Source organism: Microchirus variegatus (assembly GCF_963457635.1).
Source record: "Microchirus variegatus genome assembly, chromosome: 8".
Taxonomy (NCBI): Eukaryota; Metazoa; Chordata; class Actinopteri; order Pleuronectiformes; family Soleidae; genus Microchirus; species Microchirus variegatus.
Genome location: NC_139809.1, coordinates 10,938,655 through 10,965,663, shown reverse-complemented (window position 1 = coordinate 10,965,663; position 27,009 = coordinate 10,938,655). Strand labels below are relative to the sequence as shown.

Here is a 27,009-nt window from a genome sequence, read left to right as displayed (position 1 = left end):
AAGTGAAATTACCGTAATAACCACACGTTGACTTGCAACTTGTCAGCTTTCAGAAACCACTGGAATATTACACTAATGCGATGTCTTCTGCGATACGCTCAGTGTTAAAGGGTTAATGTTGAATATTGAAGAATTTGACTTGACTGTCACTTTAAAAAACCAAAACATATTAAATTTATTATTACAGTGCATAGGAATAGCCCATGGCCAATAGGAAAGGAATTGGGCTGGTAAATGGAGGGTCGCTGACTGGTTCAAATCCTAGGACGAGCAAGGCCCCCGATCCTTCAGTTGGATGAGCGATGCCATCTGCTCCTGCACTAGGCTGGTGTGTGTGTGTTGGTCACTACTGGTGTGTAATAAGGATGGGTTAAATGCAGAGGTCAAATTCACTATCAGTAATTGGTTTGTGTGCAAAAATAACACATTCTAATTCAATTCTAATGTGTCTCTGTATGTTGTTATCACGCCTCTAAGGAATGTGGAGGAAATAATAATTTCACTGGACCTTTTAAAACAGGAGAAAAACAAACAAAAAAACCCTGACTATTCTCAGTAAGACATAGATTCATATGGTGTTTATATGTCTCCACATGTGTGTAAACAAAACAACAAATACATTACAATACATACATACATACAGTGGATTCTGTAAACTGTGCCACTGCTGCCGTTTTGCACGTAAATATGACACTAACCACAACTGAGCATTTGATTAGCTGTGCATTTACCCACCAGACGAACACACACCTGTCATATACAGAGAGGCAGTGAACACAACAGGAGCTCCGTCACTCTGCCTCTGGGCTGTTTTAATGCATGTATTCCTCAGTGTGTGAGTGGGAGGCCTGTATCTGTCTGCCTCTGTTTGTTTTGATACAAGTCTTACATGGAAGCCTGTTAATGCTGCATGAAAGTGGATTTCCTCTGTGAGGGGGAGTGGGCCCATGTTTGAAGGCAGGCAGTCAGTCTGTTAAATGTACACAAATGTTGCTTTTTGAGCATTTTGTTGAAAAAATGTCCTTAGTGTGTTGCTGAGGATGCACAGCGAAAAGCATCACGCAGCAGAAGTGACACATACAAAGCTGTCAATAACTGAGAACTGGGGAATAAATTATCAAATAAAATATGTTTATTTTTTAAATTTTATTTACATAGTTCTCCCTTTCCACAGTTGATTGGTGACACATGCAGAAGACGATAAAATGTATGTAATATGATGATATACTGCTGTCCCTAATAGTTTGTGTTTTACTACTTTAGTACTGTAGAAGGAAGTGAAAATTACAATATAAATATGGATTTCTGTGGATTTAAGGTATAAAAATGTGTGACTGTGAGTAATAATATTGTCTTATTGTTTGATGCAGAAATGTTATATTTTAACTGTAATAACTCTAAACCTCCATGCCCTCATCTGTCACAGTCCATCATCATCTTTGTTTCTCAGAATAGCTTCATAATCTGAATTTTTCAGACCTGTCATAATTTTCGTAAAAGGATTTCTGATTGTTTTGTGCCTGAACACGGTGTAACAATGGTCACGCTGACTAATGCAGCAACGTCAGTTCTAAATGTTTTATACTGTTAAAAGTGCTCTTGTGACATTGGTAAAATAATGACTGTGGAACAGTCTGCATCTCCATCGACAGCAGTGGGTGGAGGTGTTGTGAGTTTGTCATTTGTAGGGTAACACCTGTGATTTGTTTCATTGTCTTGCTCTCTTGGTTTCTATTGTTCTAGTAACCTTTTTCATTTTTTTTAACCATTTATGGTATTAATTTAAATTGAATAGGGTTGCAATGATGAATTGATTATTAATTTTCTAAATTATTTGTTTTGTAGTATTTTGATTATGAGTTTGGGACTTTTTTTATATATATAATTAAAAATAGCTCTCAGATTTTTTAGCTTCTTAAATTTGAATATTTTCTGTTTTTGTTGCTCCATAAATAATTAAAAATGAATAATTTTGGGTTGTGGATAAAACAAGACATTTGACAGCATCATCGTTTTGCAATCAATTAATCAGGAGAATAATTGACAGATGAATCTATTAGGAAAATGATTGCTAGTTGCAGCTTTAAAAAAGCAATACATCACATCTAATACAGTACAGCTGTGAGGTCTGTCAAAAGGATAACATTCACCATTTACATACTGCACACGGTTCACATATGTTTACAGTAATTACAAAAACATCCTGATAAACGGCACGTTTAATTAGAAATCTTGTTCAGACGACGCTCTTAGACAGAGGATGAAAAGATTTTAAGCTGTCTGTGCAGTCATACTGATTGGCAGGTTGATCTTCCCTCTAAACGATGCTACAGCTGCTGCTTTTATCTCGATCAGTCGGTGGTTTACGATGACTCAACGCCGTGTCTGCTGTGAAGTTGAGCGACCTGTTAGTCTGTCACTTTAAAGGACTGTTGACATTTCCTGTTCCTGGGGGACACATTATTGAACCATACCTGGCTCCCAAATGAGTTTTTGCTAACTCTGTATGAGGGGGGTTATATTTTTGGCCATTTCTGCTGTTTGTCTGTGAGCAATGTAATACAAAAAGTAAAAGAAGGATTTGAATGACATTTTCTGCTAATGTTGGACTTGGCCCAAGGATGGAAGAAATTATTAGCAGAGTTCTAACCAGGAGCTTATTTTAGCATAATGGTAATGACAGGGGCGTGCAGAGGGGTTGGTGTGGCGCTTTTGAAAATTGAAGGCGAAAAATTGTCCATTCTAAGGGTACCCAAAGGGGAACATTGTTCTTTTCAGTCCAGGCGGCCCGGCCTTCCAAATATATGGTTTATGTCATGATTAGTTCTAGGAATCTGATGGAAAGCACAACGCTTCTGGGGATGGTCTCCATGGACTTGGCAGTTGCTATGCAGTGATTGACACCTGAGCGCCTTTGTTCTGCTCGCTCGTGGGGGAAACTTAGGGTGGAAAGTCTCTGATTTCGGCCATCCCAATTCCGTCCCAAAACAAAGTTTTTCACATTTGATCTGGCATTATTACACAAGTAGATACAGTCAAAATACACTACACTGATTGAAAATTAGCTTATGTGGTGGAAATTCTCCTCTGCTGCTGGTTAAGAATGAAATGGAGACTTCTGCCGCCCGACAAGGTTTTATTTTCTTTGCAAAGAAAGAGTTAGTCAACACACCAGTAGTCGAAACTGAAAAAAGACAGAGCTTGGCGAGAGCATAACTTTTATACCTGAGGAACACCCCTCTCACATCCCTTTGTCTGCAGGGGTCTGCCCCTCCAGGCCGTGCTTTCACACCCTTTAGTTTATTGTAGGTATCGGGGCTGACCTCCCCCAGAGGTATCCTGCAGTATGTTGTATATAGGTGCGAAGTTGAGTCTAGATATCCTAAATTGAATACACAATTGTGTTGGAAAGGGTGTTGGGCAGCTCTAGCTCTGAGACAGAGACATTTAATTTGCAATTACACGCAACATACTCAATTTTGCGTAAACAGCGGGCCGATACGCTACCATGCGCTAGCTAGATTAGATTTTGTTGATGAATTGGATATGCATCTGGATTCAGGATTTATAAAACAATTGAGAAGGTTCCAGTGTGGAACCTCTATCCCTAAAACAAGGTATCATGTTCAATGCACAGTATTTATTAAATGTACAGTAGTCAGAATGAAAAGAAACCTATGCTTCAAAGAACCCTTAAAAAAAGGAAAGGATCTGTATTGTCATTAAATTAAGAGCCGCTGTGACTGAGCATGCTGCCACAAGGGACCAACCTGTCCGAATGTCTCTAATATTCTAACATTCATATGTGTGGAAACTCATGCAGACAGGTGAAGAACATGCAAACTCCCTGATCAGGAATTGAACCCAGCACCTGCTTGCTGTGAGAACACCGTGCCCATCTGCCATTTAAAAAAAAACAACAACAAACAAACAAACATGGGAACAAACACAAAAAAAGTTCTCTTGATAACCAGTCCAACTTTTTATTGTTTGTTTTTTCCAACAAAATTACACACATCAAACATAGGTCGATGTTCTGTTCCTCCTCCTTGTTTTCCACCATCATTCTGCTCCCTGTACTTTTGTTTTTTGTACTTCACTCGGCCTTGTTGTCTCTCCCTCTGTTTGTTCATGCTTTAAAGAGGTAAAATTGTTGTGAAGTTACGCACAGCAGGGGGTGGGCAGTGGGATCTCTCTCCATCAGAGCGCTCGGTTAAAGTAGCGTTTCACTGCCGAGCTGTGATTTCCTGCATCATCAGTCTGTCAGACACTAAGCAGGAAGATCAATCAAAACATTTGTCAACAAAGCTGAACCGAATCTCAAAACAGCTGATAGTAGGTGGTCTGTGATGCCCTTCATCTGTGGTCACTTTTGTCTGATGACTCATTACTCCACTGCATCATGGTGCATCTGTTTAATTTATCATTCAAAAGCAGAGACCGAAACTAGTATTGAAATAATTCTGCAGCTTTGTTTGAGGCAGACGAAAAGCCCAGACGTCTGCATTTTATTGAAGATAAAGTCTGTGTTTTTCATAATTTACTCATGTATCTGTCTAATTTGCAGTGTCCAGGGGCCTCATGTACAAAGGTTGCGTACGCACAAAAACGTGGCGTACGTCCTTGAAGTACGCCACGTCCTTGAAGCCTTGAAGTTGGCGCGGTGCCCACGCCAACTTCATGGCTAGCGTACATCCGTTTCTACAGCTATTGTTCCTTTGGCGACACTTAGTGGTGATGCTGGGAAACTGTTAATAATGTGAAAACAAGTAGTCATCAGAGTGATGCGCACATCAGAGACACACTTATGAACAATTAACACCTTGCAAATGGTGCAATCCGACGTGAGCGAGTATGTAGGGAACGCGAGGATTTACTTGCAAACGATGATAATTGGCTCATAAGCCGATTTCGGTCAGGAGTGTGCCAGTCAACCCTGAGCCGAGCCATGCCAGCTGTGTGGGACGGAATCATCCGAATGTCATTCAGGTACATCAAATTCCAATACAATACTGTGAAACAGGCCAACATTAAAGCGGAATTTTCAGCGAGAGCCGGCTTCCCTCATGTAATCGGAGCTATTGACTGCACACACATTGCTATAAAAGCGCCATCACAGGATGAATTTGTTTACGTTAATAGGAAACATTTTCATTCCATCAATGTTCAAATCATATGTGATGCACAAATGCAGCTAACTAACATCATGGCAAGGTGGCCTAGTTCAACGCACGACTCAATCAGTATGACTAACAGCGGTTGGGAACAGGTTGGAGGCTGGCACAGTGCGCGATGGGTGGCTTCTGGGTGAGTAAACAATCATTTTAATTGTCCCGTATATAAACCAGCGCCATGCACATTTGGGCATGTGCGCATTCAAATATCATGTTCTTTTTTTTCTGCTGGTGAAATAAGAGCTACAGAGCTTTCTAACAAGCCCCTGATCGTCTCCCTGTGTTCAGTATTCATGTCAGTATAAGCGGGCGTAAAGTTGGAAATGTCGGCCGTGGCGCACTTCTGCATTCATTAATTGTGAGGAAAAAAATTAAAAAATTAAACATGAGTCAAAGTGTTTAATATCCTGCCAACTTTACGCACGAGCGATGTGTGAGCAGCTGATTGCATGACCTGTTGCGGTCACTTTGCTTCGGCGGTGAGCAGAAACCCTCCGCTTCACCTCCACCTTGAGATCTGACCATGAAATTCTTTTACTTTCCTTTGTTCAGTGCGTTATTTGATCAAAGAGGTGAATGCAGGTTTTATTTAAATTGATTTGCATATGTAAATGGGGCGTGGACAGGAAGGAGTTTGGCACCTCTGCATGTACGCTCAATTCCACGTTGATTTGGGATGTACAAAGGGAACGTGCTTGGATCCATGCGTACGCACACTTTGATACATCTGAATTTATTTGTGCGTACGACCGTTTCTGGGTTTTGGCGTATGCCAAGATTTAGTAGGAAATCCACGCAAGTCTTTGTACATGAGGCCCCTGGTGTTTGATAAAACCTCCACCTCACACCTGATGTGATATGAACTAGTACTTCTTACTACTACGATTACCAACAGCTACTGCAGTGCAGTGCAGTGCAGTGCAAGTGCTTCATTCGTATAATTAAACTAAAGTAATAAAGAGTTAAAGTAAAATATATTCTACAGATAAAAGTATTACAGGTAGTGCTGAATTCAAAACGTTCTATGATGATTTGTTGATGCTCCCACAAACTGACAGGCTGACTTGAAGCTGCATTGACACATTTTAATATCAAACTACATGTTTTATGCATGAAGGGACATATGAGCAGTGAAGAGCCACAGCTCCTCTTTAGCAGCTGACGGTGCAGCTCTTAAACCAAAGCTTAAATAATGTCGCAGAAGAACAGTTAAATCATGAATGTTCTGATATATTGAATTTGAAAGTAAGGGACACACAACAAAGCAAAACGTAGAAGGCTGTGCTAATCTCATTTGGGCAAAAGGTGGGGTCACACCCTGGCCCGATCGCCAGTCCATAGTTTATGAATTTTCTAGATATCATAAAAGGTCTAGGACTTACGGTGATGAGAAGTATGCACACCAAACAGAAGGGTTAACCTCTGAAATCCTGGTTCTGTTGAACTTAAGGCCTCCGAGAGTGTTTTCAGTCACTTGGAGAGAGCGTACTCTTGTTGTCTGTGCCTTTAATCTTCCAACTCACAGCTGGACACTGCTGGTGTGTAAATAATTTAGTGAAATTTTAAAGCAGCAATTAATTTGAGCAGCAGGGAGGGAGGAAGTCTCATGCTGATCTATTCATTAGTAATAATGGCTGACATTTAGTGGAAAAGCCTATGGAATCCAAGGAGCAGCAGAGGGAGGGCGGCTTTTGCTATGGAGTTGTACTGGTCTGAGGTTGAATTTGAACCAACGTAGTTTGTCAAGTAGTTTAATATTATTAGACCATGTCCATTAGCGGCAGACTTATTAATCATTTGGCCAATTATTTTATTCAATTTTTTTAATTGGCATTGTTACAAGTTATGCATTTTTGTTCTGAGAAACTTGATGACCTTTTTCCTGTGTATAATTGCACTAAAGTGAAGAAAAGGGCCATTGGTGTTGTTTAATAACTGGTTGGAGTTGTATTTTATCAGTTGGAAGAAAGACAATTAGCTAAATATCAACAAAAAGAAATCTGCATCTGTTATCAGCAATTATCAGCTGTTCTGATTTATAATAATTGGCAACAGCATCATCCATAGAAAAATCTGTACAACCTCTAATGTCGATGTATTACAATGTGCCTCTTCTGGTACTGATGCAAAGCTGTGGCCCTTCTGCAATCATTGCAAACTGCATTAGATTTGGTAATTAGATTGGCTAAATGTATTGAGAGTGTGGACTTAAGTGTTTTTTTGATTAATTGTGAGGCCTCCACTGACACACGCTGCATGTTGATAACACCGGCTTCAGTAAAATGTAGATCCCATCAGTTTGCAGGAACAGGGTGATCGCTCCTGTGACGAAACGTCGGAGCTCAGACGGAACACAGTTGCACAAAAATGCTCGTCATTATGCTGACATGGAAGAATAACCTCTGCTGCTTAATTAGCTTTTGGTTCATCTTCATGCCAGGCAGGCAGACACCAGAGATTAAATAATGACCTCTTTACCATTGGGTTGAGAGCCAAGTCAGATGTTTGAAATGCAGTAGTGTCCTCATTATGACGGAGTCTGGTGAGTTCAGAGCAGCGTTTTTCCAAGTTTCAAGTTTAGAGAGCAAACCTCCACCAAGGTGGCTCAGTTTCCCACATTGTCACGACACTCAAACCCATGAATATTGATGGTTAGTAGAGGTAAAGAAATCAAGGCACACATTGGTGCAGTGGCTAGCTTTGTTGCCTTTCAGCAAGGGGGTCACTGTGTTGAGTCTCTCTCTCTGGTTAGTCAGGCACTCTCAACTGACCTTTCAATGGGGCTCAGGGTTTACTCTGCCTTTCGCCCCAATGTCAGTTGGGGTTGGCTCCAGTCTCCTCCCACCTACTTCATGTGGAGGATAACGTGGTAGTGATTGATTGTTGATTTTATGCATGTCATTTAATAATTATTAGGCAAGGGGCCTGAACAAGTTGAGCAAATTTATTTGGCAGGAAGTTTTGCTGATGATGTTATGTTGATTTCCACTGAAGTGAATGTGTGTGTGTGTCTGTGTGTAATAAAGAGCAGTGCAACAAGTGTAAGATAATTGAATCCTCATGTATCACTGTTTAAGCTCCATTGGTATGTGGTGGTCAAACTAATAAGTCAAACTTTTAAATCCCATCAGGTAATTGTTAATAATGAGTATAACTGGTGCAAAAGCGTTGGTTATAGGTTGGGGAGAAATTCAAAAAATTAACATTCCTAATCACCACAGGGAAACACTGAAATTGATCGTATCACTTGCAGAGCTGTGTTCAAACATCTAAGTCTCGTCCAAAAAAAAATGGTTAATTAAATTTCACTACACCTAAATCTGAATTATTAAACTGTGAGTGTGCATTTTTTTTGGCTTCTGGTAATCTGTTATAGTGGCTGTAAGTCGGATTAAGTGCTAAACAGGAAATGAAACATGACTCTGATCTGGTTGTTAGACAGTGCTTCTTTTTTTCCCACATGGATGACTAAATACACCTGAAAGCATTCACTCAGCCAGTTTGCACATTCATGGCTTAAAGAAAAAAACATCATATGGTTGTACATTTTTTTAAAAAGTCAGCCATATAGTTTTTGGCCGCAGCGGCAGTGTAATGTATTTCTGTTTTCTGCACTTTAAAACAGTTTGTGTTGAGTGTTGCAGAGAGGCTCATTATCTGCTGATAGAAGCCTCCTCTCTTGGCAGCTACATCTGTCACCTCCCACTTATTCCACTCCTCATTTGCCCATCTCCATTTATCATCATAAATCTCTTCACATTGCCCCCCCCCCCCCTTTGCTCTTTGCTTTGCTTTCTTTGACACCAACACATTTTTCCTCCAGTGTTTCTCTTGCCATCTCCATGTTAGTCTCTGCAGATTCAAGAGATCTCTGTTCCATGTCATTACTCTTTGAGCCTCCTGGCGGCTCCTTTCCATCTGCTATTGGTTCAAACTCAGCAGGTTTATCACTCTCATCGCCCATCATCGCCGGCACTCAAGGGCAAACTGAAGCCCACAGGACAACCTTCAGGCTGTCAACAAGTGTTATTGTTCTTTTTCCTCCTTTCACTTGATTCCGATCAGGCAAAAATGTTAAATTCAATCGTTATCTTCTGTACAGAATGCACAAATACAGCATCCCCTCCCGTGCTTTGCATGGTTCCCAGACATGAGACAATCATCAAGTGTTCCATCATTTATCTTAATCTTAAAAGATTATCAGACAGCTGCAAATAGAATCCGTAAAGTAGTTTCAGCACAAATTGTAGGCTAAAATGCCAATAAAATGTTTTCTTTTTTTTTCAATGTATAAAATTCCTTTTTTGGAAAAATTATTAAATCAAGCCTGAACAACTATATTCTCAGCATTAACTGACAAATAAGATACTGAATGTGAATAAAAGTGATTTGTTGCATCGTCTTAGGGGTGTTAATTGGCAGAATCTGACATTTTCTTCCCTTATAGAAGTTATATTTTTATATAGTTACACAAAATATCTGCAGACCTAGGTGCACCTAAAAAAACGCTGTGTTTTCATGATGCTGGGCTTCATTAAAGCTAAAACTACTGCATGAAAACCTGGCCAGGTTGTTTTCGTGTACATTATTTCTTTCTCTCTCCTTTCATATAGTATTATTTTATTATTATATACTACTACTATAGTGTATCGCAGAATTAAAAGTTGAAATTGCACTTTGACATAGGAGAATACTTAGAATATTGAAGTCCAGATTGCTGTTTGGGCCTGTTTGTCTCTTCAGTTTCCTCGGCCACTGTTTTCTGAACTCTCCGCCTGGATGAGATGAATCATTTCTCGCTGATGTTCGGCTGTTCAGAATTTCCGAGTGACTCACAGGAAGAGGTGAATCCACCAACTGTGAGGTTGTTTAATGCAACACAGTTCAAATGCTGCTGCTGCTTCCTCAGTCAGAGGCACTTATTTTTCTGTCAGACTTGGTGCAAGTCTGCTTCTGCCCAAAAAGTCACAACTGTTAATCAACCGACGCAAATTCAACCAATTACTGTGACTTTTTGCACAACCTTACATTGTTTTGCCCACACAGTAGACTCACTGACATAAAAGAGCGAGCCATGTTTCTTTATGCAGAGCCGTTTTCAGTCTGGAAATTACAGATGTTTGTGAAGGTATAAAAACTAAATGTCCTACTTTAGAAAATGCATTTTCATTGGAACATTGTCTTGTGGTAAAAGGAAACATTGATTAAAGGGTACTTAATACTAAAAAAAAGTACTTTTTTCTGTCCTTGGCAGGGTTTCCTGAAGAGTGAGCGTGTTTACCGGATGGTTCAGAGCGGCGGCTGCTCGGCCAATGACTTTCGCGATGTCTTCAAGAAAAACATAGAGAGGCGCATTCGCAGCCTGCCGGAGATCGACGGCCTAAGCAAAGAGACTGTGCTCAGCTCCTGGATCGCCAAGTACGACGCCATCTACAGGGGGGATGAGGACATGCGGCGCCAGACACAGCGGGCGCACCTGAGCGCCGTGTCGGAGCTCATCCTCAGTAAGGAGCAGTTGTACGAGATGTTCCAGCAGATACTGGGCATCCGGAAGTTTGAGCACCAGCTGCTGTACAACGCCTGTCAGGTGAGTGGAAAATTAATGTTTTAGTTGTAGTGATGTGCAAATTACAAGTTAGCGGAGCTCTTTTTACATGTAACAAGCTAACCTAGAAGTTGAATCAGGTTTTTTACCCACATCTCCTCACAGACATACAAACTTTTATGAGCAGTTGCTGAAAACCATGAATGTTTCAAATGGGAACAGCATTTCTTGTGTTGGCTCAGTCACAGAGGACCGTGTTGCCAGCAGCATCAAGTCTACAGCTGCAGAAATAGCAGCATTATGTTGTTTTCTGGCTCCTGTCCAGACTCCTGACTGATGGTCCACTGAAACAATAAAATGTCAGGTCAGCTGTTAATCAAGGACCACTCTGCCTCAGGACACTGTGTCACACACATTTTTATTTCATGTTTGGGATGTCACACTGCACAAGCACTGTGTGACCTTTAGCCTCTAATATTAAACTTAACTGTGACTTTAGAAGCGTCATTTGATTCATATCTGAATATTTAAAGGTGCCATATTATGCAAAATCAACTTTTTAATCATTTTAATACTTATATTTGGGACTTTGGTCCACAGAAGGCGGAGCTAAACACCGCCGACTTCGTCGCTGCCGAACTATAAATACGTCATATCTTGACACATACAGCACATGTTTAGACTCTAAATGGCCAATTTCTTGCCTCAAATTATCTTAAAACTGCGTTCCGGGACACAGAAAAGTGACAAACGGCCGCTGTTTCAACAACAACAGTCTTTCTCCCTCGGACGCCATTGCTCACTCAGCACAACAACCTTGCGCAGCGACCCCTACTGATCGGGTGGAAAATTGTAGCGCCTATCCGTCACCACGACGCAGAAGTATAAAGGCTCGAGTGGTCTACGTGGTGACGCAGACGGATAACGCATTACGCAGTCGGAGAAGTATAATGTGGCCTTCAGTGACGCTGACGTAGTTTCCTGTGTCTCATTTGCATTTAAAGAGACATGCACTCAAAAGCGAGCGTTCTGAACAGGGCTGTTTTGGCAGGGTGATTGAACTGATGTGGTGCTTTATCCTTAAGGTGTTTTGACCAAAGTATGTCACAGACATGTTCATCAGGACACCAGGGAACTAGGTTACCTTGTAGAAGTAGGGTATAATATGTCTCCTTTCAAGTTATACGTAATGAAAGAGTAATTTCACAGCAAGATATTCTGTATTTGTAATGCAAGTTACAGAAATGAATCAATGTTTTCCGTGTTTCCGTGATCAGATTAAAAATATTAATCACTAATTACATACATTTAATCCTAACACACAGCGTATGGAGTACATAATCACTTTTGGAAGAAGAATCACTTTGTAAGTGAAACAACCAGAAGATAAGGGGCAGAAAGATAATTTCCGCTGGGTTACTGAGTGTCAGAATACATTTGCTTGTATAATTCCAGACTCTGACTTATGTTAATGCTGTAGATCCACTGTCTGTGGTACTGAAAAGGAGCAGAGAAGATCAATATATCAGTATTATAACAGAGACATATTTATTTATTTAGTGTGTGTGTTTGTGATATATCACTCTAACTTGGAACATAAACTTTGAGAGTTCCTGTCGACATAAATAGCTTCCATTTACAGATTACTTCACAGTCCATTGAGATGTCCTCCTCACCTCTACACCCACCAGAATGTGTCTGTTGTACTTCATTAGGGACAAAAAAAAAAGACAGAACAGAGGCTGCAGGAGCAGAGAGAAAGAGAAGAACTCTGCGCTAATTCCATTTTCTTCAAATCATTGATACCACTCGTTCACTCACTCGTCCACCACATCTCCAATTTTCTAGTGTCTGGCACTTTGTATTAATATTAAAATGAAGAAAAATATGAAAGGTGTCTTTGGTACTAATGAAACTAGAAATACAAAACCTCAATAAAAGTTCCTAGTTTTACTTTCCTGGCACTTAAGGTTAAACATAAAATAATGAGTTATCATGTTAAACCCATGATTATGATTATACACTTAGCTGTGTTACCTTCAGTATAAGACTTAAATTCATAATACAAATAATTCCTGTTAACAAAGACCAATTAATGTTGTTTTTACACAGTGAGTGTGTGAGAGAAAGTGAGAAAACGAGCATTTAGTTGGAACTGAATGTAATGTTGAATAAACCAAAAGTGATTTTATGACCAGTGAGCCAAGGCTATACAGTCACAGTGTCTGATCGACTTGTTAAGCTATTTATGAATCTAATTTCTCTGAGTTTATTCGGTTTTAGGTGACATATTTAAAAGAAGACAAATGAAAAGCATTATTAAATTTAAAAAAAAGAAAAGAAATCAAGACATTGTTCACTTTTGTTGCCAAGCAACAGAGTTCTTGCATTTTAAAGCCAGTGTGCACAGGGCTTGTTTTGCTCTTGACCTCTAATGATGAATATGCACCTTGATAATTTCAATTTGAAGATAATTATGTGAAGCCAGTGGCTGCACAGTTGTAGTCCATCGAGTCTTTTCTTGAGTCGTAACACTTTGTGCCGAGCGCCACACTCTCTGGTTTGCCGTGATGCTGCTGCAGTAGGTTTATACGGTTTATAGTAGGAAAATGTCTGCTCTCTCTGGCCTCCAGACCACAGTAATGCTTTATTAGTATGCCTACCTTGGGGATCAGTTGATTTAGTCTCCTTTTTTTATGCTCCACCCACAGTTCACCACCAGTCAGGTGGGGATTATAACTGTTTCCCCTGCATGTTAGCACAGGTACAACCTTTTCCTCACTGGTACTGTTTGTTCTCTGCCTCCGTTTCTTCAGTATTCATTTAGAGACCTGTCATGTGAAGCATAATTCAAAATATGTCAGAAAACAAATGCCTAATGCACCCGATAACTATGTGTGTGTGTATATGACATCACACTGTGTGTTGTTATTGGTAGCCTGTCTGTCTTTTTAAACTCTCTGTTTTTAATCAGAATGTCCTAAGTCACGTTGTAATTAGGATTTCAAAGTGTCAAGCAGTAGGGGACCCCCTGCTTTTATATCCAAATAAGCCAATCTCCTCATGGACTTGTTAGTAATTTGATGCAGACATAATGTTCCATGTCTATTTTCATGGTCTGTTTTGCTGTCAGTACAGCCAAAACGCAATTGGGGTTCTTTTTGTTAGGCACGTTGTTCGACACTAGAGCCGCAACTATTATTTTCGCAATCGATTGTTGATTATTTTCTCGATTAATCGTTTGGTCCATGAAATGTCAGAAAATGTTAAAAAAAACTTTGATCAGTGTTTGTCAAACCTGGAAATGACGATGTTCTCGAAAGTCTTGTTTTGTCCACAAACCAAAATGATTCTGTTTTAATGATTTCTTTGTTATGTGGAGCAAAGAAACGATCAGAAATCTTGTTTTAATAATGAAAAAAAAGCTACAAACCGATGAATCGATTATCAAAATAGTTGGCAACTAATTTAGTAAACCGGAACCGGAACCGTCCAGGGTGTACCCCGCCTATCGCCCTATGTCATCTGAGATAAGCACAGCACCGCCCACGACCCTCCGGTGGAGGATAAAGCGGTAGATAATGGATAGATGGATTAATAAATAATCGATTAATTGTTTCAGCTCTATTTGACATGTTAACATTCTTATATTTCATTGTGCTTTCTTAAAGGACAACTCTGGGTCCCAAATTCCCACTGTCTTCCGACCACTTGCTTCTGTATACGACTACCTCACTCATGTCTCAGAGAACTGAGGTTAATTCCTTAACCTAAAGGTCTCTTTCAACATTTATTTCACTTCACACATGTTCCAGTGACCTTGCTGGTATCTCACTTCACAAGCTCAACTTACTTACATTGTGTGAACTGAACCCATTTGACAATGGTCTGAAGGTAGTGGCCATTTTTTTTTTTTTTTTTTTTTTTAGATTGAAAACTGGCACACTATTTTTATTGTAATATAACAAAAACAAACCCACTGGCTCCTCATTCATACTAGCTCTGTGCCCAAATTAAATATAGGTGTGAAATCTATTTATTCTGTTTCACCACCTCCAAATATATTCATAGTAATCAGCACTGGCAAAAATGAATCAGAATCAGCAGAGCTGTAACTTGAAGCCCATTAAGTGGACTCTACTCGTCTACTATCATTAGTCTGTGAAAGTTCAACACCTGGGAACACAGAAGGATATGGTTGTAGGATTTTTAAAAACAATACAAACATGGGATAAGGAAATGTTCTAATCAACGTTCAAGTCCCATTTTCTGACAACAAATTAGTCCGTTACTTAACTATTTTAGAGCGTTTAAAACGTTGTGTGTTCCTGTTTTGACGTCAGCAGTCATCGGGTGCGTGAAATCAAGCGTACGCAGTCTTTTTTGTGCTTACGCACGGTTTATACACGAGGCCCCACAGGTGTTCATTGTTCAGATCAGCTGGTGTCTGAGGAGACTGAGAGGCAGCAGTGTCTATCCAACGCTGGGGCTTTGGAGCAGCAGGTGGGTGTATTCTAATCACTGATTCCTCATCAATTATAATTGCTGATCTGTCTCTCACAGTCATGACTCAGGAAGTTTTTATCGAGTTTGGATGAAACTTGGCAAGATTCAGTGTGACATCAAAGTTAAACCTATGACTTAAGCAAGTATACTGTTCAAACATGAGTAATAATATGGAAGAATATGGCATGGTTCGTTTTTCATTCTCACTTTATAGTCGTTTTCATCACTACAGCAGGGTAAAGGTAGGACGTGCTGTAATTTTTCCTCATCCATAATAGGCAAATCGTAAACTGTTAGTTTCTGCCTGTGGATCTAGACATAAAAAAATCCCATGTGAAATAACTATATGGCTCTGAATGTCTGTATTAATGTGTTTAGAAGTAAATCTTAGCCATCCAATCTCATAAGAAACATTCAACACATGAGATTAGACTAAAGTGTGGAAAATAATTATCTCCTCAGAGGAGGACTGGTTGTAAAATGTGCTCTGTGCAGTTTGCTTCCTCTACAGAGGCGAGATTTGTGTTTGGAAGAGGATTTGTCAGACGTTGACTTCTAGTAGCGTGGTCTATGTTGGAGGAAATAATGGAAACAGATCTATTTATTTGTTCCCTACAAACATTGTTGATATATCAGCTCCAAAGCTGCTCTATGCAAGGCAAAAAAAGTCGATCATTGCGTTTCACCTGCTGGTTAAGAAAGCATTGATTGTCTTTGGATTGCCGCTCTCTGTCAGACACAACGATGAATGGATGCAATCTCCCTATCTAAGAAATTCTGTCTGGCTAAAATGTGTCCGTGTTTCTTTGCTTTAGCGCTCTCTTTTAGACTCTTCCGTTTGTTGGTTTCTTTGCGGTGCAGGAAGTTGGCGCAGGTGCTGAAGATGCAGTCATTCCACCGAGCGCTGTGTGCAGTGGAACAGCCAATTGGAGTTCTGCCTCCTTCTATTCTATTTATATTCTATTTTAATCTATTCTATTTTTGAATTAGACCACATCTAGACAGTGATATGACAGCTATGGTAATAAAAATTGTGTTGTACCTAATGAGGCTGCAAAGTGTTTGTAATATGTTAGCCCTACGCTAATGCTAATCGTCGTCTCGCTAGCTTACCTTTGGAAACAGGTTTGCCAAGTTTAGCTGCAAAGTAGTAGCATGCTAATGCAAAATAAATATGTGCTCGCGTATTGGTAAATGGTCACTTCATCGTTTCAGTATATCACCATGTTATGCAGTGAACCGTGTGAAAATGTCTCACCCACCGTGAGGACAGCCTTTTCACTCCCACCTCCCCGCTCCAGACAGCACAGCTGCTGCTGATGAGCCACTGCCTGCCTGGTGTAGCTTAATAAATCAGCGAAAGTGCAGCATGATAAAACAGCGAAAATTAAAATTCCTCCAAAGAACTCCTCCATCGGGCCATGCTCAACCCATATCCAAAGTTTTAGGGTGATCTGACTGTCAGCGAGATATGCCTGTCACAGAGACACAGACAGACAGGCAGACACGCAGACAAAACTTTCTTTATAGATAGATTTTTTTTAAATGGAATCATTGATAGTTGACGCTAAATAAATCCTGTACAGTCTACCTGCTTTCTACTCTTTTCCTTGAATCAGTGCGGTTGAATCCAGACTCTCTTGAGATTGTCTGGAATGTTTGTTTGTTAGGGCGAGTGAACCAGAGGATTTGAATGCATCCAAGTTTGTTGTGATTGCACCAATTATACTTTTATTCTATAACATTTTTTTTTGGTCCTGTTGTGTTTGTGAGTCATAGGCATTTTAGCCACAAACAGGGCCCATTTAGCTGTGCAGTGGTTCCATTGATTTCTGTGTTGGCTCTTTCTGTGTGTCGGCTCTTGTTAGCTCCAAGAGTCAGGTAGATGACGCTCTAATAAGTTACCCACCTTTCCAGGATGCAACTCCACAGCCTTCAGCAGTGACAGTGAGTTCTTCAACTTAATCCGAAAATCTGCTCTTCTGCCCTCAGGCTGCTTTAGGATTTTTTGTCGTACGATTCTTGCAACAACTGGCAGAGCGTAATTGTGTCTTTTCTCTCTCAGTCTTTCATGATTACTCTTTATTTGTGTGTGGGGCGGGTTGCTCAGTTGTAATGAAGACACAATGTAATGAAGGCTATTAACCAGAGATTTTGTATCTTAATGGTGAAGAAGTAGAACAGTGAAATACCAGAAGTTACATACAAAGAAACACTCACTGAAAACATGGTAACCAGCAGGGATGAAAGGAAAAAAAATGGATTTTAGCCACTTAACAACTTAACAAATGGCTTGGCTAATAAACTTGGAGAGGAACTGAGGAACCATCCATCCATTTTCTACCACTTTATCCTCCACATGAGGGTCTATCCGCGTGGTACACCCTGGACAGCTCGCCAGTCCATCACAGGGCCACATAAATGTCTACATTTTCACCAAATTTGAGGTAAAAACCCAACTTTAGATGTGCAAGTAAATGCACATTTATGTGTGTTTTTCCACCAGCTACTTTAACGGGAATATTGGGAGTTAGTTCACCGAGATAAGCAGTCGGTGGTGTAAAAGTCTGTATCACCACAGAGGGAGAAGAAGGTGCTGCCTCACGATGTAAATGAAGAGCGCCTGTAGCTTCTTCATACGTGGTGATGTTTCACTGTTGCTTCCATCTATTATTGAAAATATTTGTTTCTTGTTGTAAGTAAACCAAACCTGGTGTATCTGCCTCGTCTGCTACCTTTTATATTACAGTGAAATGCAAATGCAGAAGCAGGACTTTGCAATGACTTTTCCACCTCCCTCACGTGTAGAAACTCTGAGTGTTGTTGTTTTTTTTTCTTTATTTCCATTCAGGTGTTTTTATGAACTAAAAAGAGCATGTGTATAAAAGTCAGACTGATGGAAAACCCACCCACAATGACGGGCTCTCCTGGCTGAATCACCAGCACAAACAATGAGATCCCATACCCCGTTGTCACTTTTATGATACTTACAGTACAGTAAAGAAGACGTAGAGCTCTGTATTTGATGTTGCTTCCATGTCATGCATACAAATTGCCCAACTCTCACACGTTTCCTATTTTACTGCTCAATATTGAACAAAATAAAATGCTCTCTCTCTCCCAGTCTTGGGGGAAATGAAGCGCAGTCATTTTTTACACTCATCTATCAACAAGAAGTTAATATAAATTGAGGTTATCAGAACATAAAGTTGCTTTCTTGGTTTTATTTATCTCACACAATATCAAACACCATATTAAACCTAAATGTACATTACAGGTCTTAGTCTTTGTCCTTAACACATCTGTGCTTCTTTACCTTCATTTCCCTGATGTTCTTTTAACTGTCAACAGACCATTTTCTCTGCATATGTATTGTCATGAACGTCTTATCCTTACTTTTTGGAGAAATACAAAAGAATCTGTAATTTTAGATTTTTTTGAATTTTTTTTTAACATCATTAGTCTGAGCTATGCAAAAAATAATCTCTCTATGAGTGTTTGATAAGACATTGAGTCTAAAACGTTAAACGTTTCCGTCTGATCTCCACTTACTTTTTAAGTTACTGGATAAATTGAGAAATTTCCTTTTTCTAAACATCCCTTTTTATTCTGCGCTGTGATGCAGTGATTAGTTCTGATTGCAGCTACAAAGTTTTTGAAAAAAACGAGTGTTTTTTTTTGTAAATTCTGTCTGGATGTGAGCAGCAGACTGTTGGCCCCTGCTGGGTCGCCTTCCACGCTATTAAATTGCCTCTTTGTAACTTTAAAAACCGCAGTTGTCTCTGAACTGAATGAATTCTGATCTGAGGGAAAGAAAAAAATACACCAGGAGGAATATGGCCGTCTTTTTCATTTGTTTTCTTCTCTCTATGAATGGAACTGTGGTGTAGCTTTGTGGACTGAATGCTGAGTCATTTCTGTCATAGTCATAAAAGCCTTTCCAGCATCACTCGGATCTTTGAAAAGCACTTTCGGAAGCACTAAACCATCTTGACCTCTAATCCTTCACCACAACATGCTTTTAAAAAAATTAATCTTTTTCCATCTTAAAATAATAATAATAATAGTAACAATAATTGTATACAACACTTGGAAAAACAAAAATTCACAAAGTTGACCATCAAGTGAACCTACAGATCTGTAGATCCACTGGAACTAAATGATTTTAAGAGATCATTTCCTGCAGAATCGTCATCGTTTCCCGCTCTTGCAGATATGTTTTTCATGTCACAGTTTTAAAATGTAACTGTTAATAGTGAGTTTGTTTTCTGTCTGAACATTTCAGGTGCCTGCTCCCTTGTCTGCAGTGTTTAATGGGATACGTTTGTCAGTATTATGAAGTAAAAAAAACAACAACAAACTCTTCATTGACATTTTACAGTGCTCAAACGACACGTTCCTTCCCGTCTGCGTTGAAGTTTGTGTTGTGTTTAATGTGTGCCGTGTTGGTTCACTCTGTCTGATGTGTCAACATGCCGAAAAAGACTTTAAATGACATTTACATGAAGGCTGGTTGTCATAGAAATGCTCTGTGAGGCAGAATTAGAAAGGCCTCAGACAAAGACCACATAATTGAAGTTGGAACAACTGAGCCGCACTCTGATCTCTCTCACTGATGTTTTTGTTACAATTTTAGGGCCTTCTCTGTTCTCTCTCTAATTATTTCACCCCACACAGTGGGAGTGAAGTATTGTTTTTGGTGGCTCTGTGTGTCTGTCTGTGCTTCCGCACTTGCACTTGCCATTATGACCAACAACTGTGTTAACTGTGGTTAACTGCCCAGCACTATTTTATTCATTTTAAACAACCTTTTCTACCTGGAAACCAAAAGCTGTATGCCACTTACCTCTCTGCACCAAAGGCCGTCGAGAAAATCTGATTTTACGCCATGACACAGCCGAGTTCTTCCATTGTTTCATCCGTTTGCTATTTCTATTTTATTGTCGTTACGGGATCCGCTTCATAGACGTGTTAAATGCAGCGGAGTTTGATGAGCAGCGGACAAACTGCGATGTGCGTTATCTTGGTTACAGTTAATTAGATTTGTAATTAATTAACACGACCTGACTGGCAATAATAGCCGCTGTTGTTTGTCTGACCACAGAAATGTTATCACGCTGACTCTACAAACAAAAAACAAACCAAACATAATTCTGGGTTATGCTTTAATCATCACTGCCAGGTATATTGAGTCTTCTTCATTATGTCTGACACTATTAATGAGAATTTTTTTTTTTTACCCACTGATTATAAAACACATTGACATTGAAAAGGTAAAGAGTCAGTTGGAATTGACATTTTCTCACTCTACAAAAAGTTGAGAAATGTCTGACTTTGGAAAATCTCTTTGAAAAGAACCACCTAGTGCAGTTTACTGTCTCTTCAAACTGAAACGAGCACAATAAAAGAGAGTGATAAAAAACTCTGAATGATACAGTGAAAAGAATCAAATGCAGGTTAAAATCTAGACGCAAGGGAGACACAAGCTTGTTCTGCGTGAAAATGACAGTTAAGATGATTTGTTCTGGAGTCCTGTCCATCTTTAGATCCATGTACTTACGCCAGGCAGGTTTTATCAGACATAAACTACATAAAATTGTTTTATTTCATTTCAAATGCATCTACGAGCTGTACTTCTTTAAATATAGTATCTATGTATATACTTTACATGTGATATTATCTTCATTTTAATGATCAAATAGGTTTTGCAGCTCCAGATTAATTTTATTTGGGTGGAGAGGAGACGAAAATGGCTCTTTTCATTCTAAAGGTTGCAGACCCCTGGTGTAGGCCATGGTTCCCGAAATTATTAAGATAGATGTAGTACTTTATTAAACGACTGACTTTGGCTGATTTATTTACAGCATTCTACAGAATAAATGCATAAATGTACTGTGAAGTACTCTGAGAGGTGCTGTATAAATGCTGACATTCACAACTAATCTCGCTCACTGATGACTGTCTCTACAGGGGGAAAAAACATTAAGTGAGCAACAGTCAAATCACTTAACACTGAATTTGAGTTCATCTGTCAAACTGAAGTTCACACCGTGATAGTTTGACTCCATCCGTCTGATAATGAAGTGCATTTTCTCCCTCGGTTTGTGGAGTTAATTGGGGTGCACATCAGCAGACCTCATCACCAGTGACTCTGTGCGTCTTCTTGTTGTCGTCTGTGGATGTCAGAGCCGCAGTCATCCACACACGTGGATCCACGCTGAAGAATTCTGTTGACGACACAAAGGAAACTTACAGCCCTGTCAGTTTATCCGTGAATACATGTCCATATTTTAGTAATTAGTGCAGCTGGGTGTCAGGCCTGACAGGACGTGGTGTCAGGAGATGACACTATTATTAATATTTTATTAAGTAATCAATTTATTTAGGAAAAACAGACGCTTGTTTATAATTTTCATCATTATGAAGGCGACAAGTGCCATCATCGCTCTGCGGCAGTTTTAAAATTCAATCCAAACTCATAAACACATTTGATTAAGGTAGGTGAAGCATTTGACTTTGATTCTGTCACAGTCAACTTTCACAGTGTTGTGATGAACCTTAATTGCCACTCTTGTGTGGACTGCTATACATTTTGTTCAGACATTGATTTTCTACCTTTACCCTGACATTTCACATCAGCCACAGATGTACTTGATAAGATGTTATTATGCACAGGTGGAGTTAGACATATAGTTCACGGTGCTCTGACTGATCTGTTTATCTGGAGCCGTAGCTCTTGGATGAGCGTTGGGTTTTTTCAGAGCTGCTCGTCAGTGTTTTTCTCCTCAGCAGCAGGGCCTGGATAACTTGGCTGTGTGTGACTAAAGGAAGATTGTATCGCTCCAAATGAGACACTGGAGTCTGGAGTGAAACTGGCACAAATTAAACGGCTCATTCTTTTCCCCTTTTATCGAGCATGAATTTCTTACTCGTCTCTTTGACTTCAGGCCAGTTACAATCTGAGCCTTTTAATCTTTGATTGTCATTTCAGACGCCTTCGCTCATCACAGGAAAGTGAGGCGCACTTTTCTGCCCACTAAGCAAACTTCAGTCAGTTTTTTGTTAAGCTTGCTTTCATCTGCTGAAGTTAGGTTTAAAGCGAGATAATGTACTTGTCAGTATGAAGCTCTCAAGCAGCACAGATTCTGCCCCTAATTACTGAAAATAGAACTGCAATGTGATTTTAAACTTAGATTAATTTATTTTTACAAGGCTTGACTACTGGTTAGTGCTGTTGCTTCACAGCAAGGAGGTCACTGGTTTGGTTTGATCCTAGTGAGGGGTACTTTCTGGGTACTTTGGCTTCCTCCCACAGTCCAAAAACATGCAGATTAGGTTAATTGACCATAGGTGTGACAGTGAATGGTTGTTATCTCCGTGTGTTGTTCATGATGTACCCTTAAAGGTGCATTATGTAATAAATCTAAAGCAAGTGGCCATAAAATCCTCCTAATATGTCACAGACTCAGGAATAATGTTCATATAACAAACTGAACTCACCAACAACAACAGTACAGCCAAAATAATTGCATTAAAAAATTTTTTTTTGCAGACTGCAAATCATGTTTGTTTTGGCATGTGGCGCCATCTTCCGCCGTCTACCAATCATTGCAGTCAGTAGAGTCTCAGCTGCCGAGCAACCACGGGTTGCCAGTTACGTCAGGAAACGAAACCTAAAAGACCTTTGCATTTGAATGTAGTATCTGTTTTTGCCCACATTTTGGCACCTTACATCAGCTGGGATTGGCTCCAGCCCTCCCACGACCCTCATGTGGAGGATAAAGCAGTAGGAAATGAATCAAAAATCGTATCCATATCTTAGCTCATTCACTTCAGTATCACATACAGAGATGTGAAATGTGTGTGTGTGTTTAGTTCTTAAACTTAAACTTTCAAAATAGTCTAGCATCATCGTGAAGTGGATGAATCGCTCACAGACCATCAGTCCTGATGGACTCTTTAGTGTCATTTTCTATCACCTCAGCTGCTGATTGGTTAATCTATCCACAGTCCAATTCTTCACAGAAGACTGTCTCTCTTTCACTTTGTGATTTGGTTTATTGATTCTACAGTTTTAACTGGTCAGCAGATAAAAACAAAAAACAAAACTGTCTTTTCCTTTTTCTTATTTTCAGTTGGACAATGTGGACGAGCAGGCAGCTCAGATCCGCAGAGAGCTTGACGGCAGGCTCCAACTGGCTGAGAAGATTGCCAGGGTGAGTAACACACACACATTTCCTTTTTTCTTGTATTATTATTTTTTATGGATTTTGATGTCAGTTTTTTTCTTTTTTATTATTATATACCCCTGAGTGCTGTTCTTGTACAGTGGGTCCCACGTCTGTTTAACGTTATATGTTATAACCGAGTACCCAAGAAGACCAGACCCTTCATGTGTCAGAGGTCAGACTTATCTCTAGTGTGGTGGATGTCCTAATAAGCAACAGTTGCAAGTCATGTGAAACTGTAAAAGGACACTTAGTCCAACCTATCTTTATTATACTGAAACATAACTGTAAAGCTGATACGTATCCTCATTCTGAAATCACAAGGGGATTAAGTTAGTTCAATCATTTTAACAAAGACCTTGTACACTATAAATATACAATATAAAACTCTGTTAATGATGCATCCATGATAAAAATGGTTGAGCTCAAATATGGTGTAAATGCAGACTGGGTGCACCAAGGTTCCTGAGTGGAGCTGTTCCAGAAACCAGAGAAATATAGCTGAAAAGAGGCAATGTGCTAATGTAAACACTAACAGAACCTGCTGTGTCCTTCAGGAGAAGAGATACCCAAAGTTTGTCTGTACCGAGATGGACATTCTCTATGTGGAGGAGCTGCGTTCATCCGTCAACCTCCTGATGGCAAACCTGGAGAGTCTGCCAGTGTCCAAGGGAGGTCCAGACTTTAAACAGAAGCTCAAACGCTCCTCTATGAACAACTCCTTCCTGGACCTTGGAGACGAGGGAGACGTCTTGTCCAAATCTGACGTTGTGCTGTCTTTCACTCTGGAGGTTTGTGTGTGTCTGTGGGTGTCTGTGTGTTTGTGTGTAGACCTCAGACATTAGAACATGTTCAGACAGTGGAGTCACTGCTTCCAGGCTTCACGTTGTGACTAAGCTTTAAAATGATGTTTGACAGTTTGGACATGGTTGTATGGTTCAGGATCCGACGAGATTTAGTTTAGTTCATACTCTGAGCTATTGTTTGAATACATTTTTACATAAACATTTGACAGTGATGTGATATACAAAAGAGTAAAGTTTGAGTGAAGAGACAATATCTAAACTCTACTAACATATGAATATGGATACATTTAAAAAAAACTGATGCATTTAAATCAATGTGTTCTTCTTCACTTGCTCTCCACACTGACGTTTAACACCTGATAAATGGAGAAGAGAGAAGAGAGCTTTAGGCACCAAACTCCTGTCCATTGACAGACTCTGCACATTCACATTCAGAGATTAGAGTTAGGATTAGAGTTGGGGTTCGACATTTAGTTGTGAAAGGCTGGGGACTTCTTATCATGGTGTGTCCTTACAGAGAGGTCCATAGATGACCCAGCAACTCCTTAATTTACATAATAATCTCATGTGTTTAGTTGGTGGTGGTGATGGAGTGGTTAAATATGCAACCATTTGATTGTTCTACACGCACTAAAATGTGACTTTAGTTTGCAATGACTGAACGTGTTGTGACGGTGAAAGCAGCAAGAGCCGAATATGCTCTCCCTCACCTCCACCGGTGCTTTCAGATTGTCATTGTGGAAGTCCAGGGTCTGAAGTCTGTTGCTCCGAACCGGATCGTTTACTGCACCATGGAGGTGGAGGGAGGCGAGAAGCTGCAGACGGACCAGGCAGAAGCCGCAAGACCACAGTGAGTTATTAGTCTTCCTCTCTGTCTCCGTTACACCAGGTCAAGGGTGAGCTAATCAAAGAATTGGTGCAGACACGGAAAGTAAAGCACAGACACCATTCAATATAGAATATAGAAGGTTATTAAAGTTATTATTTAGTAATAATGAAACAGAGCTGACACAAACACCATAATCCGGTGTCTCAACTGACATAAAAAGTCTGCCTCTGCCTATATTATAGGCAGAGGCAGACTTTAATTCAGTTTTGGAAGGGTAAAGAAATAACTTGGGAATGATCCGTACATACTGTATCTTGCTATAGGACTTAAACTAATGGAAACCTACCAGATGTTTTTATATATGTGGTAACATAAAGGTCATGTCAGAAACACTATCTTACATGGTTTGTGGTCTACAGAGAGTAGGATGGTTTAGAATAAGGACAACAGTGAGGGTCCTTCTTTTTAACTCTCCTCACATTCTTTTCCCCCATTCAGATCAAAAATATACAGCGGATGCACGCATGCTCTGGCCCACACCTTGCCTCCATCATTAGATGGTGGTAAGCAGGTGCTTTTCAAAGCTGTAGCTCATTCAGCCTCAGAAACAAGTAGGTGCTGCCAAGAAACTCTGGCTCAGGCTTTCGAAATTAGCAATGTGATTTGGTCTAGTAGAATAGAAGCCGTGCTGCACTTGACAATCAAGTGAGATCTTACTCCTTATAACAAATAATTCATTGTGTTTTGACTAAAAACTATTCCACTTCTCTCAGTTTCTGAGTGTACAGGTTTCATCTCATTACTACAGTAACAGAAAAGTATTTTTAACAGGAAGCTTCATTTGAACCTGTCTTTATATTTTCCTCTCGGGGTAAACAGTGTTGTTGCTATGCACTCCAAAGTTCTTGAAGGTTTTTGGTCATCAGATGCTGGGTGGACAGTCGGGGGTGTGTGTGTGGTAATGAGGCTGCCCTTTCATAAACTTTCCTCCCTGAGGGCTCTCCATCTGCCTGAATCACCAACGGCAATTAGAGAAACCCACCGTCGCCTGGTTTTACCTCAGCTCCTGTAACCGTCACTGTAATTAGCCGTTCCTCAACTTTAATCACACACATTTAATGACATTTTATTTAACCATAATTACACGGACAATGTGATTACACAACCGCAGTGATTCCTGCGGTTGTGGCATAACACCTCTTTAATCAGCGAGGACCTTTTCAATTAATAATAATCATAACTGTAGTGGAATGTCAAGCATCTGTGATTTGCTTGGGGTATCTGCATTGTGTTTTCACAATCAGGTTGCGTTTTTTTCCTTATGGTAATGAAGCTCCTGTGGTGTAAAAAAAAATTGACCAGGTTGTAAAAGTGAATTGTTTTTTTTGTGGCAGCTGCTGCAGCCAAAGCAGTTAGACTTTATTTTGTCTCACTATCCGTCTCTCATTCTCGTAGATGTCTTCTCTCAGGAGAACTGTAAAGACATTCTCATGGATAATGTGATTAGATTTTAGAGGTCAAGGTGATGAGTTCAGTTTTACTCTTTCACTATTCTGTCCCAACACTGTATACAAAATACCCTTTTTTCCTGCCTTGTACATAACAAATCACGAGTCAGATTTAATATTTGATGATGTAACAGATGTTTAATGGTGCTACTATTCCAGAGTCCTCTGAGAACAAATCTTTGTTGATTCAATGGGCAGTTGTGTGGGGAGTCATCAGTTTCCAAAGCAACACAAACCTCAGTTTCCTGATGCAAAAGGATTTCATCTGATGGAGATTTCATGAGCCGAGCCGCTTGTTTAGTGGCTAAAATCAAAATTAGATGTTGACTTTGGAAACTGCGGGACTTTAATATTGAATCTTACTTTATTTTTTTCCACCCTTTTTCCACCTGCGTGCCACACACCCGTATACA

The 27,009-nt window shown here is 39.9% G+C and overlaps 1 protein-coding gene across 1 annotated transcript in view; it reads left to right on the top strand.

Annotated features, from left to right (window-relative positions):
- The window catches only part of cadps2 (Ca++-dependent secretion activator 2), a gene marked incomplete at its 3' end in the record, with an annotated part of 138,305 nt that overhangs the window by 26,943 nt on the left and 84,353 nt on the right, over positions 1 to 27,009 (top strand). Inside the window, exons 3-6 of the mRNA XM_083893187.1 lie at positions 10,429 to 10,761; positions 23,361 to 23,441; positions 24,011 to 24,244; positions 24,988 to 25,109. Of these exons, the coding sequence (XP_083749313.1) occupies positions 10,429 to 10,761; positions 23,361 to 23,441; positions 24,011 to 24,244; positions 24,988 to 25,109 (770 nt within the window). The remainder of the gene's footprint in view (positions 1 to 10,428; positions 10,762 to 23,360; positions 23,442 to 24,010; positions 24,245 to 24,987; positions 25,110 to 27,009) is intronic.